This window comes from Aegilops tauschii, chromosome 1, assembly GCF_002575655.3.
Source record: "Aegilops tauschii subsp. strangulata cultivar AL8/78 chromosome 1, Aet v6.0, whole genome shotgun sequence".
NCBI classification, from domain to species: domain Eukaryota; kingdom Viridiplantae; phylum Streptophyta; class Magnoliopsida; order Poales; family Poaceae; genus Aegilops; species Aegilops tauschii.
The window spans coordinates 338,578,679-338,595,098 of NC_053035.3; the positions used below are offsets into that span (position 1 = coordinate 338,578,679).

A 16,420-nucleotide genomic window follows, 5' to 3' on the forward strand; every position below is an offset into this window, starting at 1 on the left:
TTATTACTCTTGGGTGCTTGGTGCCCTTGAGCTTGTTCCTCTTGAGTGCTTGGTGCCCTTGAGCTTGTTCCTCTTGGGTGCTTGGGCGCCCTAGACGGTTGGTGGTGTTCGAAGCTCAATCATTATGGTGTAAAGCTCCGCGCAAGCGTCGGGGTCTCCAATTAGGTTGTGGAGATCGCCCCAAGCAATTTGACGGGTACCGGTGACCGCCCCCAAGGGTTGCCAAAGTGTACGGGTTCGGTGACCGCCCCCAAGGGTTGCCATTTGTACGGGTTCGGTGACCGCCCTCAAGGGTCCCTTAGTGGAACCACGACATCTTGCATTGTGCGAGGGCGTGAAGAGATTACGGTGGCCCTAGTGGCTTCTTGGGGAGCATTGTGCCTCCACACCGCTCCAAACGGAGATTAGCATCCGCAAGGGTGTGAACTTCGGGATACATCGTCGTCTCCACGTGCCTCGGTTTTCTCTTACCCGAGCCCTTTACGTATGCACTTTACTTTGTGATAGCCATATTGTTTCTTGTCATATATCTTGCTATCACCTAGTAGTTTATCTTGCTTAGCGTAAGTTGTTGGTGCACATAGGTGAGCCTAGTTGTTGTAGGTTTTGTGCTTAACAAATTAACCGCTAGGTTTATTCCGCATTTGTTCAAGCCTAAACCGTAATTTTTTTTAAAGCGCCTATTCACCCCCCCCCCCCTTTAGGCGACATCCTCGATTTTCCAGCAGGGTTAGATCATGTACAAATTTACCACGCCAAACACTAAAAGTAGCTCTTTCCCCTCTGAAGGTCCTGCCATTCCTAAGAATCCATATGTTCCAAGCAGCTGTGAAGACCACCTCAAAAAAGAAGCTTCTAGCAAATCTCTTCGTGGCCAAAGTGATGCACTGATGAATATTGGAGCCACCAGTCCAGTCAATCTGAAGATAGTTCCAAATTCTGGCGCTGTAGTTACAAGAAAAGAACAAATGCATTCTATCCTCATATGTGTGTTGGTGGCATAGAACACAAAGACTATCCTCCTCAATAGTACGCCAATGCCTTCTTACAAGCAGATCTTTGGTGTTTACTCTGTCAAAGAAAAGCAACCAAGCAAAAACCTTGATTTTCAGGGTGCACCTACTGCTCCATAACCATTTGCAAGGCTCAATAGTGGGCAGGTGAGAATGCATAATGTTGTAGTAGCTCTTTGACGTATAGGCTCCAGAAGATCCAACCCTGCTTTTCACTATTTGGCTCGGGTTTTCATCTTTTTGTTTTATTCTTTTTTTATTTTGTTTTGTTTTTCCTTTGTTTTTTTACTTCTTCACTGGTTATCTTTGGTATTACACTTTTCTTCATTTTAACTCTGTTTTCTTTGTTTTTTCACCTATTTTGTTTGCTTTTTCATATTTTCATATGTTTTTTTTCTTGTCTTACTTTTGTACTTTGCTTCTATTTTGTTTTCTTTATTGATCTTCAATGGTTTCCTTTTCTTAACACAGAGCTACTTTTTTTAGTAAATAATATACAGTGTTTAGTGTACACATAAAACTTTTTTAATACACGTTGAACATGTTTAAAATACACAATGTACAATTTTCTTTTAATACATGTTTTGAACACTTCTTTGAATACACGAACAAAAAAAATTGAAACACATTTTGAAACATTTTTAATGCTAATATTATTGTTTTTAACTATGCGAACGTTTTCTGACATTATCTATACAAACATTATAATGGTACAAAACATTTTCTATAGTACACAAAACAATTTTTCATATTGTATTTTTTTCAGAACTTGATATAAATGATTTTGAATTGCAAAAACATTTTCTCATTCTCACGAACATTTTTTTAAAGATATCAAATTTTTTCTTGCCGCGATAGTTTTTTTCTACTTCGCTATCACTTTTTCTAATTTTTAAAGACAATTTATGTTGTTAAATATATTCATTTAAAGCAAACTGTAAAAGGAAATAGAAAAACAATAAAAAAACGAAAACAGTGTGAAATCAGGTCGACGATCCACGTCCTTTCTGGGCCGCCCCAACACCGGCTCCTGATACTTGTAGGCCCAAGTTGGAGTAGTGTGAGCGTTGGGCTGTAGGCCGGCGGTGCTCCTACTCAGCGCTTTAAGCGCCAGTTAACGCTGCTGGCGCTTGCAGGCGCCGCGTAGCGGGCCGGCCAGCAATCTGCTGAAAAATCAAACGCGATGAAAAAATATAAGATTAATACAAGCGATGTGGGAGAGCAACTAGTTGAGGAGCGTTCCTTCGGGAGCCTCCCCAATGATCATATGGGGTGGTCTGAGAGCGCGCCACTTGGCGCACTCTCAGCCGCCGCCACGTGTCGCGCTCTAAGTGCTCCCTCTGAATTATTATTATTATTATTATTATTATTATTATTATTCCGCATGCCTTTTTCTGCATTTTGGATGGGTTTTTCCAGGTTTTTTCAACTTTTTGGTTTTTCACCGGTCTTTCTTAGCTATTCGGAAAACAATTGCGTGAAAAACATGTTTTCTTTTATTTTTCTTCTTTCGCGAGAGGCACGGCCGTGCCTCTTGGAAATGAAAAAATGCGTTTTCTTTTTCTTTTTCCGCGAGAAGCACGGTTTTGCTTCCGCGAGAGGCACAGCCGTGCCTCTCAAAAACGGAAAAAAACGCGTTTTCTCTTCTTCTTCTTTTTGCTTTCGTGAGAGGCATGGTTTTGCTGACGCGAGAGACATCGTTTATCTAGCGCGAGAGCCACGGCTGTGAGTCTCGAAACCGGAAAATAACGTGTTTTCAACTTTTTCCGTGAAAGGCACATTTTTGCTTGCGCGAGATGCATGGATTTTCTTTCAATCGTGCCTCTCGGAAACGGCTTCTGAAAGGGAAAAAAGGTGCTCCCAGTCGGTTTTTTCAGCCAGTTTTTTTCCTGCGGTTTTTCTTCATGAAAAAAATGTTCGTCAAAACCTATCAACATGGGATCTCATTTCGAAGATCTTGATGCAAGGAAGCCAATGGTGAAAATGGTCCAAGATTTAGAAGCATTGTTTAAGAGATAAAACATTTTGAATTGAATAAATAAAACAAAAATATGCAAAAGAATTCACAAAAACAATGAATTTAAAAAAAATTAGAAACGTTCATACCAATCGAAAACAAATCACGATAATGGAAAAAATTCGTCAATTAGAAAATGTTCACGAATTTGATAAAGGAAAAAGCTGTAAAAAGTTCATCAGTTTAAAAAAATAGTTCCAAAAGGCTAATTGATTTTAAAAACCTTCGTAGGTTTTGAATTAAAAAAATCAATAATTTTAAAATAGTTCACCGGCTTACGAAAAAAGTTCATCAATTTTGAATTAAAAAATCTCGAACTAAAAATTAGTTCACCTGGTTTTGAGAAAAAATGAACGGATTTGACGAAAATTCACCTATTTTATTAAAAAAATACACGAATGTGAAAAAGTTCATCGAATTTTGTGAAAAAGTTCATTGATTTGAATAAAATTTCATAGATTTCTTCTAAAAAGTTCATCAAATTTGAAAAAAGTTCATAGAATTTGAAAAAACATTCTTCGACTTTGAATTAATTTTCTTTAATTTGAAAAGGGTTCATCAAAATTGAAAAAGGGTCATCCATTCTGAAAAAAGTTCACAAATTTTAAAAAAGAGTCCATTGATTCTTGAAAACAAATTACGAAAATGGACAAAAGTTCGGGCATTCCCAAAAGAAAATAGAAGAGAAACAGAGAAATGATAAGAAAAAAGAAAATAAAAATAAAAAACTGTGGGCATCGCGATCTGTAGAGAGAATAAAAGGCGGAAACAAAGTAAATTGTCCCATGCGGCTTCTTCTGCGAGTGGTTGCTGCGTTGTCTCAGGTTCGAATCCTTGACATCCCACCCTTTTTTCAGTTTTAATAGAAAAAGTGAAAATCAGATGACCCGGCCCAAGCGCGGGAGGAGGGTGTGTGCTTAGAGCACTCGCTAGCAAAATGGCTTTTAACGGGCGCCTAAAGCGCCAAATAGGGATTGCCGTAGGCCGGCCGCACATGTGCGATGGCGTTTGCCTATGTCTCGCTATAAGCGAAACAAATGTCTGCCTCGCCTCAAGCGAGCGCCAGACTGACCGGACCCGCGCGTGGGAGGCCTTAGGCCTCAAAGCGCTCTTTTTTTCACTATTTTTTTGTCACATTTTGTTTTTCGTTTGTTGCTTTCTTCTTTTACTTTTGTTTATATTGCCAAATATTCAAAATATACATATATTATTTTCCTAATGTATAGTAGAAATGTACAACATATATAAAAAAGGTAGAATTACAACCTGTATTTATTTTTTTTGCAGAAAAACGTGTATTCAGAAAATGTTATTTTGTATTTAAAAAATACTACATGTATATATAAAAATGTTTCTTATGTATACAAAAAATGCACATTAATATTGTATGAAAAACATACATCAAAAACATGTATTTGAAAAAATGTTAATCATGTATTTAAAAAATATTAACCATGTATAAAAAAATATTTCAGTGTGTAAAAAAATGCATAGTATGTTTGAAAAATAGGCATAAAATGTAAATATATCCAAATGTTAATCATGTATTTAGAAAATGTTGAACACATGTAAAAAAGTGTTCTTATGTATTCGAAAATGTACAATTTATATAAAAAGTAGACAACAAAACCATAAATTTGAAAAACAAATGTTAATAACATATTTAAAAAATGTTATAACGCGTATAAAAAATCCCTGTAATGTAGACGAAAGATGTTCATTGCATGTGAAAGAAAATGGTTGCCATTAAATAAAGGTTCACAGTCTATTTTAAAAAATGTGGAGCATATAGTCGAAACATGTATTTAAGAATAAATGTATATGATGTACACTAAATTTTTTTCAAAGTCTATCAACAAAAATGTTTCTTATGTACACTGAAATGTACGTTGTGTACAGAAAAGAGTAGACATGTTTTGAACAAGAAATTAACCGCTGAAAACCGACAAAGAAAGCAAGGGAAACAAAATAACCCAATGAAAATAAAATAAGAAACAAAAACAGAAAAAATGAAACAGAGAAAGAAAAACAAAGGAAACCTATAAATAAATAAATAAATAAATAACAAAGAAAAAATAAAAAACTAATGAAAACCGAGAAGAGAAACAAAGGAATCAAAGAAAATAGAAAAAAGAAAGAAGAACTATTGAAAACTGTGAAAGAAACGTATAAATCCGATGAAAAAAGCAAAGAAAACAGAAAAACCGAAGAGAAACGGGAAGAAACAAAGAAAACCAAAAAACAAAATGAAATGAAACGGAAAAAGAACTTGAAGAAAAGCAGAACCTACCATGACCGAAGGAGCCATAGCGACCGAACGAACGTTATTCGTCCAGCCCATTTGCATGGACGTGGTGGTGTTGCGGACGAGGGGAGCTACCATCCTGAGAATAGCTCCCGTGTTCCTGATGGTGGAAAGAAAGGCAATGAAGGGACAACCTTGAAATAAATAGGCCGTAGGAGCAGGGCTCGGCCTAGATCAGACTTCAAAGGAGTGTAGTAGAGAACAAAGCATGTTTAACATGTCTTGGACCAACGAAATAAAAAGAAACTCTAAAGGGACAGAAAATAGAAAAAATGCTTCTCCTTTTCATTTTTCAATAAAATATAGAAAGCCATATAAATTTATGATAAACGAATAATCTTCTTTGAAGTACCCTAAAGACTCAAAGATGCGCCTTAATAGAAAGAGTGGTACCAAATTCAACTGAAAACTAAAGTTCGACTACACCTTAATTAAAACTTAATCGGAATAATCACCAAAATTCTCATTTAAGCCTCCATTCATTGAAGAAAAAACTACGAAAGTTTCTACACCCGTTTTTTTTTCCGGATTTTTTCCGAAGATATCACGGCCAGACACATCAGCCCCCACCAATGTCCACAACCACAGTTCAAAAAGAATGTCCATAACCATATCCACCCGGTCGCACGACCAAATTCACCAACGAGAGAGGAGCTCTGCACTCCTCACGTATGGCTAGCAAAACACCACCAGCCCCAACTACCTATCGAGAAGACCCTGCGCACTCTTCCAAAGTTACGTACCTATGTTACTTACACCCCGTGAGGGAGCTATGATCTCCTCGATGCTCCATCGAGTGTGTGTCTGTGTCGATCCCAGGGCACGGGCCATTGCTGCTGCCAAGTTAGTCTTATCCCGAGGAAACACTTACCGAGCCTTCAAGGAGGTGGTCAGATTGGTGAGATTAGGCATCAATCAAGCCGACTGAAACCAAGGACGCGTTGCTCTCACAGAGGAGAGACCACCCATCAGCCACGCCTTTTCCCCGTTAGGCAGCCACCACACCAGTTAGGCAATTCGCGCGACTGTTGCAGGTCTCCTTTCAGCCCCATGATTACCCCCTAAATCCATACGGGCACCGTTTGGTTTGACACTTGACAGGCGGAGGGTCCCGAGCTTAAACGCCGGTCAGCGTCCGTCCCCGATCAGATGCGCGCGCGCTTTCCCGGCCGGTGGACGAGGACGCCACCCGATCGATGGCTACCGTTCGCCGATCGATCGATCAGACCGCGCACGCACGCACGCACATGCGGCCCAGCCTCCCGGCCCGGAGGGCGGTCGACGGCGACGGCGACGGGCTCGGGCGGGCAATCATTGCGCCCGCGCCTCGATGGTCCTGGAGACCGCCCCGGGGCTGTCATGGCAGCGGCGCGTGCTGTGCGGGTGCCGTGTCAGCTGGTGCGTGGCGCGGCGGGAGGCAAGGTCGGGGGGTGGGGATTCGTTCGTCGACAGGCGGTGGTCGACTGGTCGCGTCCTTTTCCCCGCGCGGCTCGTTATGGGGCGCGATCTCGACGTGAGTTGAGTTGAGATGAGGGCTTGAGGCGGCACGGCAGGTCCGCCGTAATCCTCTTCCTAATTCCCATGATGCTGCTGTTCCTGCGTAGCTGGCTAGCGTGTGCCGCTTGATGGCCGGGATGGGACACGGCAGCGCGCCGATGTGTCACCCGCCGGGAATTGTGGTTGCTACTTCCACGTTGCTTACAGAATACAGCTTTAAGCGTATACTTCTGGGCATAAATATTATGCTATAACAGATAAAAATAGGCTTTATCTACTGATTAAATCATTGTTTTTTAGGGAACCGATTAAATCATTGCTTATTGGCTTATGTAATAAAATGAGATTTGGTCAAGTCCCTTTCGTGAAAATAGATGAAAAAATAAAGATGAGATAGGGGTTAATCAAAATAGCGGGGGGAGGTCGGACCAAAGCAATGAGTGAAAAGGGAACGCTATCTTTCTTCAAGTAGAAAAGAGATAATGAGTGTCGTTGTTTTCCATTAACTGAACAAAACCAAAACAGTAAGAAAAGTAGTACTCCTTCCGTCCCATAATATAAGAGCGCTCTTATATTATGGGACGGAGGGAGTAGTACTCAGTGATGGTGTAGGCGCCTGGTAACACCCGCACGAGAATGACCCCGCTCCAAAACAAGGCCCACTAGTCTTCTTCAGGCCCAAAGCTCTGTTGTCGCACATATTTATTTTGTGTTTAATTCTAAAATAAAATGTGTTTTCTCTCAAAAAATCGTTTCATCCTTTATTCAAAATTAAATTTATTAGTATAATTTTAAGTTTTGGATGTACTAATAGGTAACTTCCTAAAAGTTTCATAAGACGCTTATTTCTTCTTACTAACGAAACAAAAAAAATTCACGGTTGAACTACGACAATGTCTAGAAATGTACTCCCTCCGTCGCATAATGTAAGATGTTTTTTGACACTATACTAGAGTCAAAAAACGTCTTACATTATGGGACAGAGGGAGTAGATCCTTAACTAGAAAGACTTGTTTGGCTGGAAAAACTAGGGTAAACATAGAGTCTGATACACATTGTTATGGTATCTTTCACCTAGCTATTCTGATTTGACTTAACAAATCGCAGAGATAGAATTAAATGTTTTTTACAGGAAAAAATAAAATAAAATCTTTATGTATTGACTCATAAGAGAATCATTTGGGATTGTAAAATGAAAGAAATCATTTTATCAACTAATAGTGGCCAAATTTACTTATCTCATTCGGGAAAAAAGGGAAAATGGCCGATACTACTGGAAGAATTTCTCCTTGGCTGGTAGGCAGTGGCGTATCCATGTTATAGCTGTGGGGTTTTTGCTAATCCTTCATATACATGTATGCATTCATATTAAAAAATATTCAAAAACCATGTAAAATACGGAGTATGTGATAATCATCTCTTTGACCCCACAGATTTATCGTCCTGGCACCGCCACTGCTGGTAGGTACTATAGCTGGTATTCCTATGATCGTTTTAGTAGGTGTTTTCTTTTATGGTTCATATTCTAGATAGGGTTCATCACTATAGTAATTGGAGGGACCATATTTGAAATCCCACGGTGCAACACGACACAAAGCGATAATGCCAAACTGGGTTAACTATAAGTTCACACAAATAAAAACCGGTTTTATTGTATCCGATATCTCAAACTATTCTACCTACATCCAAAGAATGATGGATCAAATGAATTTGTGCCTTACAAATCAACCGAAGCGCCAAACCACATTATTAAGAAGATGAAAGAAAAAAAATTAGTTCAGTAATGTAGTGCTGACCAAAGTACCCAGCTGACAACTCTCGACATTCGTCACCACGTGATGGTGGAAGACGAATGAAGCTGAGCTGGAAATATGATCCTATCACATGCTCATGCAGTCATGCTCACGGCCGTCATACAGTTGGGCGATGCGGTTATCCAATTATATCTCTCTACATATCTTAAGCCAATTTGAGTAGCATACGCAATGATCGCATCCATCGATTGTCAACCGAAAATTTGGTTGCTCAGCTCGTCGAGTAGGCAGTGATGGTGCATACGCCTATAATTCAATTTTTGTACGCCATGATAAGCAAACAGTCCTACCCCTCGAAGAATAAAAAACTCCGGGCTTCTTTATAAACTGTAAATGAGTCCTCAGATTGATCATACCGAACTGATAGTATTGAGTATATTTTCTTTGAACCAAAATATTTAGGACATGTGACAAGTTAATCACAATCTTAACTTGTATGTTACTCCGCATAATTCCGCATACGTGCAGAACACGTATAGCACTCGGAGTGGTTCTTACACGATAATCATTCCTTCATCCTGGACTAATGATGGCATGTTTACCCCAACTTTAGGGATACCCCAAGGTGTATAAATCTTATCTCCCCTAGGGTTTCCTAGGGTCTACCCATCCTCCGACGGCGCCGCCGGAGTCCACCTCGTTTCTACGTCGCTCTGACCGGAACTCGATCGCGGGCAGACCAACAAACGTCCGCGCCACGTTGACACGCGTTTGCATGGCGGATCGCGAAGGCCATGAGGGAGGGGGGGGGGGGTCGAAGGAAGTGGAAAAGAGGATGCAGGCGAGAGAAGGGAGGAAGGAAGTAGATGGATCGGGGAGCGGCCAGGCGGCAACCTTGGGGTTGAATCTTCGGCGGCTACGCCGGAGTGCCTGCCGGAAGACGATCTGGACGGTGATGATGGGGAGGACTGGATCCACCGCGGGTCGGGGCCAACCCTAGAAGATGCTTTCGATGGTATGAATTTGCATGGAGAAGAGGAAGAAGATCTGGATTTATCAGGTGAGGTTGAGGATCTAATCAGGGAGGTTCGGTGGCTGGCGCTGTTTAGGGTTCATACCATGAGGCCCTTTAGTCATGCGGCTCTCCTGAATTCTATGAGGAACGCCTGGGCTTGTGCACAAGGCGTAACTTTCAACATAAAGGGGCCAAACCTTTTTTGGCTCAGTTTCATTGTCTGGGTGACTAGAAGCGTGTGATGGATGGGGGACCGTGGCAATTCAGAAGAGATCCGGTCATCTTGGTGGAGTATGATGGATTTACAAATGTGGATGAATATGCCCTAGACATGTACCCCTTATGGGCGAGAGTAAAAGGGCTGCCGGATGGTTTAACGAGGAAGAAGGAGCTAGCAGAGAAGGTGGCGAAGAAAGTAGGCAACCCACCGTTCACGGTTATTGTTAATGAAGGGAGGATAAACCCTTCGAGTCATCTACGAGTTAGAGTGTTTGTTAATGTCAATCAGCCGCTGGTTAGGTTCGTCCCAATCACGCTCAAAGAGAGGAAGAAGTACCCGGTCAGCTATGAAAAATTGCCGGACTTCTGCTTTTACTGCGGCTGTATGGGCCATGTGATTGAGGAGTGCGGGGATGGTACTCATGACTTGGCCTCCTGTGAGTGGGGTGTTTGGCTACATTGGGTAAATGAACCGACAGGAGGGGGATCTAGAGGTGGAAGGGGAGGCGGAGGTGGAAGAACAGGCGTAGGGAGAGGGAGTGGATCTTTTAATGGACCTTCCAGAGGGGGTAGAAGTGGTGATGGAGGTAGGGGGGACAGTGGTAGAGGAGTAGGAGTGGTGGGTGGAGGAGAAGATGTTGTGGGCGGGCGTATGGCCGAAGAGGAAAATACTGGAAAAGCTGACATGGATATCTCGCTCGGGAATCAATTGGTGTTGGGGGAGGATGGCAGGGATGTTCGTAAGAGGTTAGTTAGAGAAGATGGCACCATCACGGTAAGGGGCCAACCGGTGCCAAATCTGGTCGGGAAAGTCAATAACACAGTCCTTATGATTGAGAGTGGAGGAGAAATGTTGGAGCCATTGAACTTAGATCCTTCAAAGAGCACTCCGGGGAAACACCCTTTCGTCAAGAGAAGGAAGCAAGGAGCTGGGGAGGAAGATGTTGATGATCAAATGACAAATGAGGCGGCCTCCGACCCGGAGGACCGCCGAGCCCAATGAATATCCTAAGTTGGAACTGCCGGGGAGGGGGGAATACCCGGGCAGTTCGTGAGCTAGCGACTCTCTGTCAGTCGCATTCCCCCACTTTGGTGTTTTTGTGTGAGACGAGGCAGAAGGCAGACAAGTTGAAAAGAATCCGAGGAAGGTTGGGGTTGAAGGGTTTTTGCGGCGTGGATAGTAATGGTATGAGTGGAGGTCTGGCTCTATATTGGCATGAATCTTATGACGTCCAGATTTTGGATAAGAAGGAAAGATACATTGATGCCCTGGTGCGAGTTCAACCGGATGCTGAGCAATGGAGAGTAACTTGCGTGTATGGAGAACCCAGAGTGGAGAATAGACCGGCAATGTTGGCGGCACTACAGCATTTGAAGAGTGTTAGTGATCTGCCATGGTTAGTTGTCGGTGACTTTAACGAGGCTATGTGGAACTTCGAGAACATGTCTGCTACGCCGAGAAACGAAGCAGAAATGGTGGCCTTCACGGACGTGTTGGAGGTCTGTGAATTGGCTGATCTAGGCTTTATTGGAGTTCCATTCACATATGACAATAAACGTAGCGGTGCAAGTAATGTCAAAGTCAGGCTGGATAGAGCGGTGGCATCCAACGCATGGAGGAATTTGTTTGTGTAATCGTCGGTTCTTCACATTCCTTCTCCTTGTCGGATCATATAGCCATTCTGGTGAAGGGATCAGCTAATTTGGGTCCGACAGGGAAGAGCAGCAGGAGGTACGAGCTTTTTTTAGAACGGGATCCTATGTTGCCGGACATAATAAGGGAAGCATGGGAGGCTGTAGGCGGCGTCCAGAATTTGGCGCAGCTGCGTGATGCTCTATCCAAGACCATGAGCTTGTTGGGGGTTTGGAGTAAAAAAATTAGAAATATTAGGAGAGAGTTGGCGAAGTCTCGGACTCAATTAGAAGAATTGATGCACATGAACGCTGACAGAGCGGAAATCAGGATAGTAACAGACAAGATGAATGAACTCTTATACCAGGAGGAAATGTTATGGCTACAACGGTCAAGAATAACTTGGTTGAAAGAAGGTGATAGAAATACCAAATATTTCCAAAGCAAGGCAGTGTGGAGAGCGAGAAAGAATAAAATTCGTGAGCTTACTGACAGTATTGGGGTGGTGCATACAGATAATGTGGTGATGGGGGAGATGGCAAATGAGTACTTCCAAAATATCTTCAAGGCGGATCCAACCATAAACCCATCGCCAATTCTGGACCATGTGGATGCAAAAGTGACTAAGGAAGATAATGCCAGGTTGGTCGCCCCTTTCTCTGATAAGGAGATTTCAGATGCTCGGTTTCAAATTGGCCCTCTGAAGGCCCCGGGACCGGATGGTTTCCCGGCTCGTTTTTTCCAGAGAAATTGGAGTACACTCAAGGATGATGTTATAGCTTCGGTTAAGGATTTTTTTCAGACAGGCATTATGCCAGAAGGGGTAAATTCAACTTCTATTGTTCTTATCCCTAAAATTGCTAATCCTTCGAAGGTGTCTGATTACAGGCCCATCAGTTTATGTAATGTTATTTACAAGGTTATCTCTAAGTGTTTGGTTAACCGGTTGAGGCCTTTATTGGATGACCTCATCTCTCCGAAGCAGAGTGCTTTCATTCCAGGAAGGATGATTACAGATAATGCCTTGATAGCCTTTGAGTGTATTCACTATATCAAACAATAAAAGGATCCCACAAAAAGCTTCTGTGCTTATAAACATGATTTGTCAAAAGCATATGATCGAGTGGATTGGGTCTACTTGAGGCAGATGATGCAAAAGTTGGGTTTCTCTCATCGATGGATTGATTGGGTAATGACGTGTGTCACATCGGTGAGGTATTCAGTCAAGTTTAATGGAACCCTCTTGGATTCATTTGCACCGTCGTGCGGCCTTCGGCAAGGCGACCCACTTTCACCATTTTTATTTCTGTTTGTGGCGGATGGACTTTCAACTATTTTGAAAAACAAGGTGACTAGGGAAGAGATCACACCGGTGAAAGTTTGTAGAAGAGCTCCGGGCATATCCCACCTTTTGTTCGCTGATGATACGTTGCTGTTTTTTGAGGCCTCGATGAACCAAGCAGAATGTGTGAGGGCAGCGCTTCAGGAGTATGGTGCGGCTACTGGGCAAAAGTTAAACTATGATAAGTGCTCAATATTTTTTGGTAATGCTTGTCCAGCCACAAGCCAAGATCAGGTTCGAAATGTACTGCAGGTCACTAGTGCGGCGTTCGATGCAAGGTATCTTGGCCTCCCGACCCCGGATGGCCGCATGTCCAAAGGTAAATTTCAAAGCCTGCAAACCAGCCTCACTAAACGCCTGGTGCAATGGGGTGATGGCCTGCTGGCTCAGCCAGGAAGGGAGGTGTTGATTAAATCGGTGGCCCAAACTTTGCCAACGTATATTATGGGTGTATTCAAACTCCCGTTTTCGGTGTGTGATGACCTGACAAGAATGGTGCGGAATTTTTATTGGGGATCAGCAGAGGGGAAGCGGAAGGTGCATTGGAAAAGGTGGGACTATCTTCTTCAGCCAAAAGACAGGGGCGGCGTGGGCTTTCGAGATTTCCCGCTATTTAACCAAGCATTGCTAGCTCGGCAGGCTTGGCGACTTCTGTCCAATCCAGATAGTCTATGTGCCCAGGTTCTTAAGGCAAAGTACTACCCATATGGCAAGCTAGAGGATACGGTCTTCACAGGAAACGCATCGTCGTCGTGGCAAGCCATTAGTCATGGCCTTGATCTGTTGAAGCGAGGGTTGATTTGGAGGGTGGGAAACGGTAGAAACATCAGAGTGTGGAGGGACAACTGGATCCCGAGGTCGTTCTCCTTCAAGCCGGTTTCGCTGCAAGGCAGATGTCGAGTCCGCTTCGTGTCAGATTTGCTTAATGCAAATGGGTCCTGGAAAGTGGAGATGCTGCAACAGTATTTTTTGCCGGTTGATGTGATTGAGATTTTGAAGATTCGAGCTTCACCAAGGTTGGATGAGGATGTGATTGCATGGCCCCCTGGGAGACATGGAGTTTTCTCTGTAAAATCGGCATATCAATTTGCGTTTCAGGAAGTGTACGGAGCAGATACAACCTCGTCTAGTACCTCAGCATCAGGAGGAAGGAGTTGTTGGAAACTAATTTGGAACAGTGCAGTCCCTCCAACGATCCGTAACTTTGCTTGGCGATTGGCGACGGACGCTCTTCCCACTTGGAAGAACAAGAATAAAAGAGGGCTTGAGCTTGTTAGCGGCTGTCCGGTCTGCGGTACGGAGGTTGAGGATAACTTCCATCCTTTTCTGAGATGTCAAAGGGGGCGGGACCTGTACAAGGAGATGGCGAAGGTCTGGAAGTTGCTGGAGATCGAATCATTTGTGTCCAATGGGAGAGAGTGGCTTCTTCATGCGTTGGATTCCCTAGGTGAGCTCGATCTGTGTAAGGTGCTGCTCATTTTCTGGAGAAGCTGGTACGTGCGAAATGAAGCTGTACATCATAAACCGGCGCCGGATATGGATGTATCCGTGAATTTTCTGAGAAGATACCTGGATGAATTAATGGGGATCAAAATGAACAATGGAATGGACCTGACTAAAGGAAAGGGATACCTGACTTTTGATCAGACTAGAGTAGCAGTCAATATTCAGGGTGCTGATCCCATGTGCAAGTGGCGGCCTCCCGCCGAGGGCTGGGTAAAATTAAACACAGACGGCTCCTTCGTTGATTGTGATCATGCGGGCACTGGTATGATTCTTCGAAACTCTAGTGGAGGGATCATTTTCTCGGCATGTAGATCGCTATACTCTTGCAGAGATGTGATTGAAGCGGAACTTGGTGCAATCATGGAAGGTTTATCGCTGGCCATACAACGATCCGATCTGCCCATTGCTATCGAATCGGATTCTAGCTTGGCAGTGTCTATGGTATCCTCTGATGAAGTTGATCGTTCAATCTATGCTGCTCTGGTGAATGAAATAAGACTACTGTTGCGTCTTAGACAAACTTGTATTACTCATATTGTGAGAGTCCAGAATAAAGCTAGTGATAGTTTGGCTAGGTTTGCTCGAGTTGAGGGGCGAACTATGACCTGGCTGGGGGGTCTGGACCAGAGGAGGTCTTGGGTATAGCCCTTGATGATTGTAAAGACATTGTTATTTGAGTAATACAAGTGTTTCCGCAAAAAAAATGTTTAGCCTAACTTTAAGTCTAACAGGTTCGCCCTCATTTGACGTTTGTATCGATGGAGTTTCAGCCTTATTTGACGTTTACACCGATGCAGTTTTGGCCGTTTATATGGCTCAATTCCCATGCTGGGTTTCTCCGGCGTCGGCTCGTCTGCGTGCGGCCCTTGTGGATGCTCCTGGCTCTCTCTCATGGTTGCAGGTGGTGGCCGGTCCGACTTCTCGCGCTATGGAGCGGGTGGCCGGTTCGTGCCAGGTGCAAATTCAGGCAGGGAGCCCGGTTGGGCGTTAGAGGTGTTGTTCAAAGAGGTGGAGAGAGAGATGGGTGACGCTGATACGGTCGGGCCACCCGTCGCCGGGAGGGGTGACGGGCGTCGACGTAGTCCGCTCCCGCCCCACCTCTCTTCCGATCTGATTACTCCCCAATCAATTTGGTCTCTTCGATCGCTGGCGGCTCTGTCGGCGCTCGGAGATTGTCGGTCGGTTCATCGCCCACAGCCATGGAGGACCTTTGGGGTGTCTTGTTCCCTGGGTAGCGACTCGGGTGTTGGGAGCCGCGGTGCTCGTGGGCTGAGCCCGCAACTCATGTCCCGCTTGATGGCCAGGATGGGACACTGCAACGCGCCAATGTGACACCTGCCGGGAATTGTGGTTGCTACTGCCACGTTGCTTACACGATACAACATTTTTTTGGAGAAACTTTCATTCTATTCATCTTCAATCATGACAGTACAACGAACACCAGAAATAATAAAAAATACATTCAGATCCGTAGACCACCTAGCAACGACTACAAGCACTGAAGAGCCGAAGGCGCGCCGCCGCCATCGCCCCTCCCTCCCGGAGCCGGACAGAACCTGTTATAGTAGACAGTCGGGAAGTCGTCGTGCTAAGGCCTTATAGGACCAGCGCAGCAGAACAACAAGTGTCGCCGGTGAAGAGTAGCGTAGATTGAAAGGATCCAAGCTAAAAACACACCAACATAGATGAACTACGACCAGATCCAAGCAAATCTACCAAGGACAGATCCACCGAGATACAACTCTACACGCCCACTGACGATGCTAGACACACCACCGGGATGGGGGCTAGGCGGGGAGAACCTTGTTCCATATTCAGGGAGCCGTCGTCGTCTTGTCTTCCTGAGCAGGATACAAACCCTAACAAAACTCGAAGGAACAACAAAAAACAGCGCCCTCTCACCGGCAAGGGTCGGGATGCATTGCGTCGTCATGGCCCTAAGGCCACCGGAGACGAGGCGGACCGACGGCGGTCCCGACGGGAGGTAGAGGAACCCTAGGCTTTTTCTTAGGGAAGGAGGCACTTGAATTTTTTTCGATTAGTTCGATTTACACGATACAACGTTAAGCGTATTCTTTACATATAACAAGGCAATTGCACGTGTGTTGCAGATATTTTA

General features: G+C 44.0%; 1 protein-coding gene across 1 annotated transcript; it reads left to right on the forward strand.

Annotated features, from left to right (window-relative positions):
- The first annotated feature begins 11,170 nt into the window (after window positions 1-11,170).
- Window positions 11,171-15,633, forward strand: LOC141031452 (uncharacterized). Its single transcript, XM_073506211.1, has 4 exons — window positions 11,171-11,390; window positions 11,969-12,493; window positions 13,013-14,563; window positions 15,203-15,633. Exons 1-4 carry the CDS (start codon window positions 11,171-11,173, stop codon window positions 15,631-15,633), a joined length of 2,727 nt encoding a protein of 908 aa, XP_073362312.1.
- Window positions 15,634-16,420: the final 787 nt, after the last annotated feature.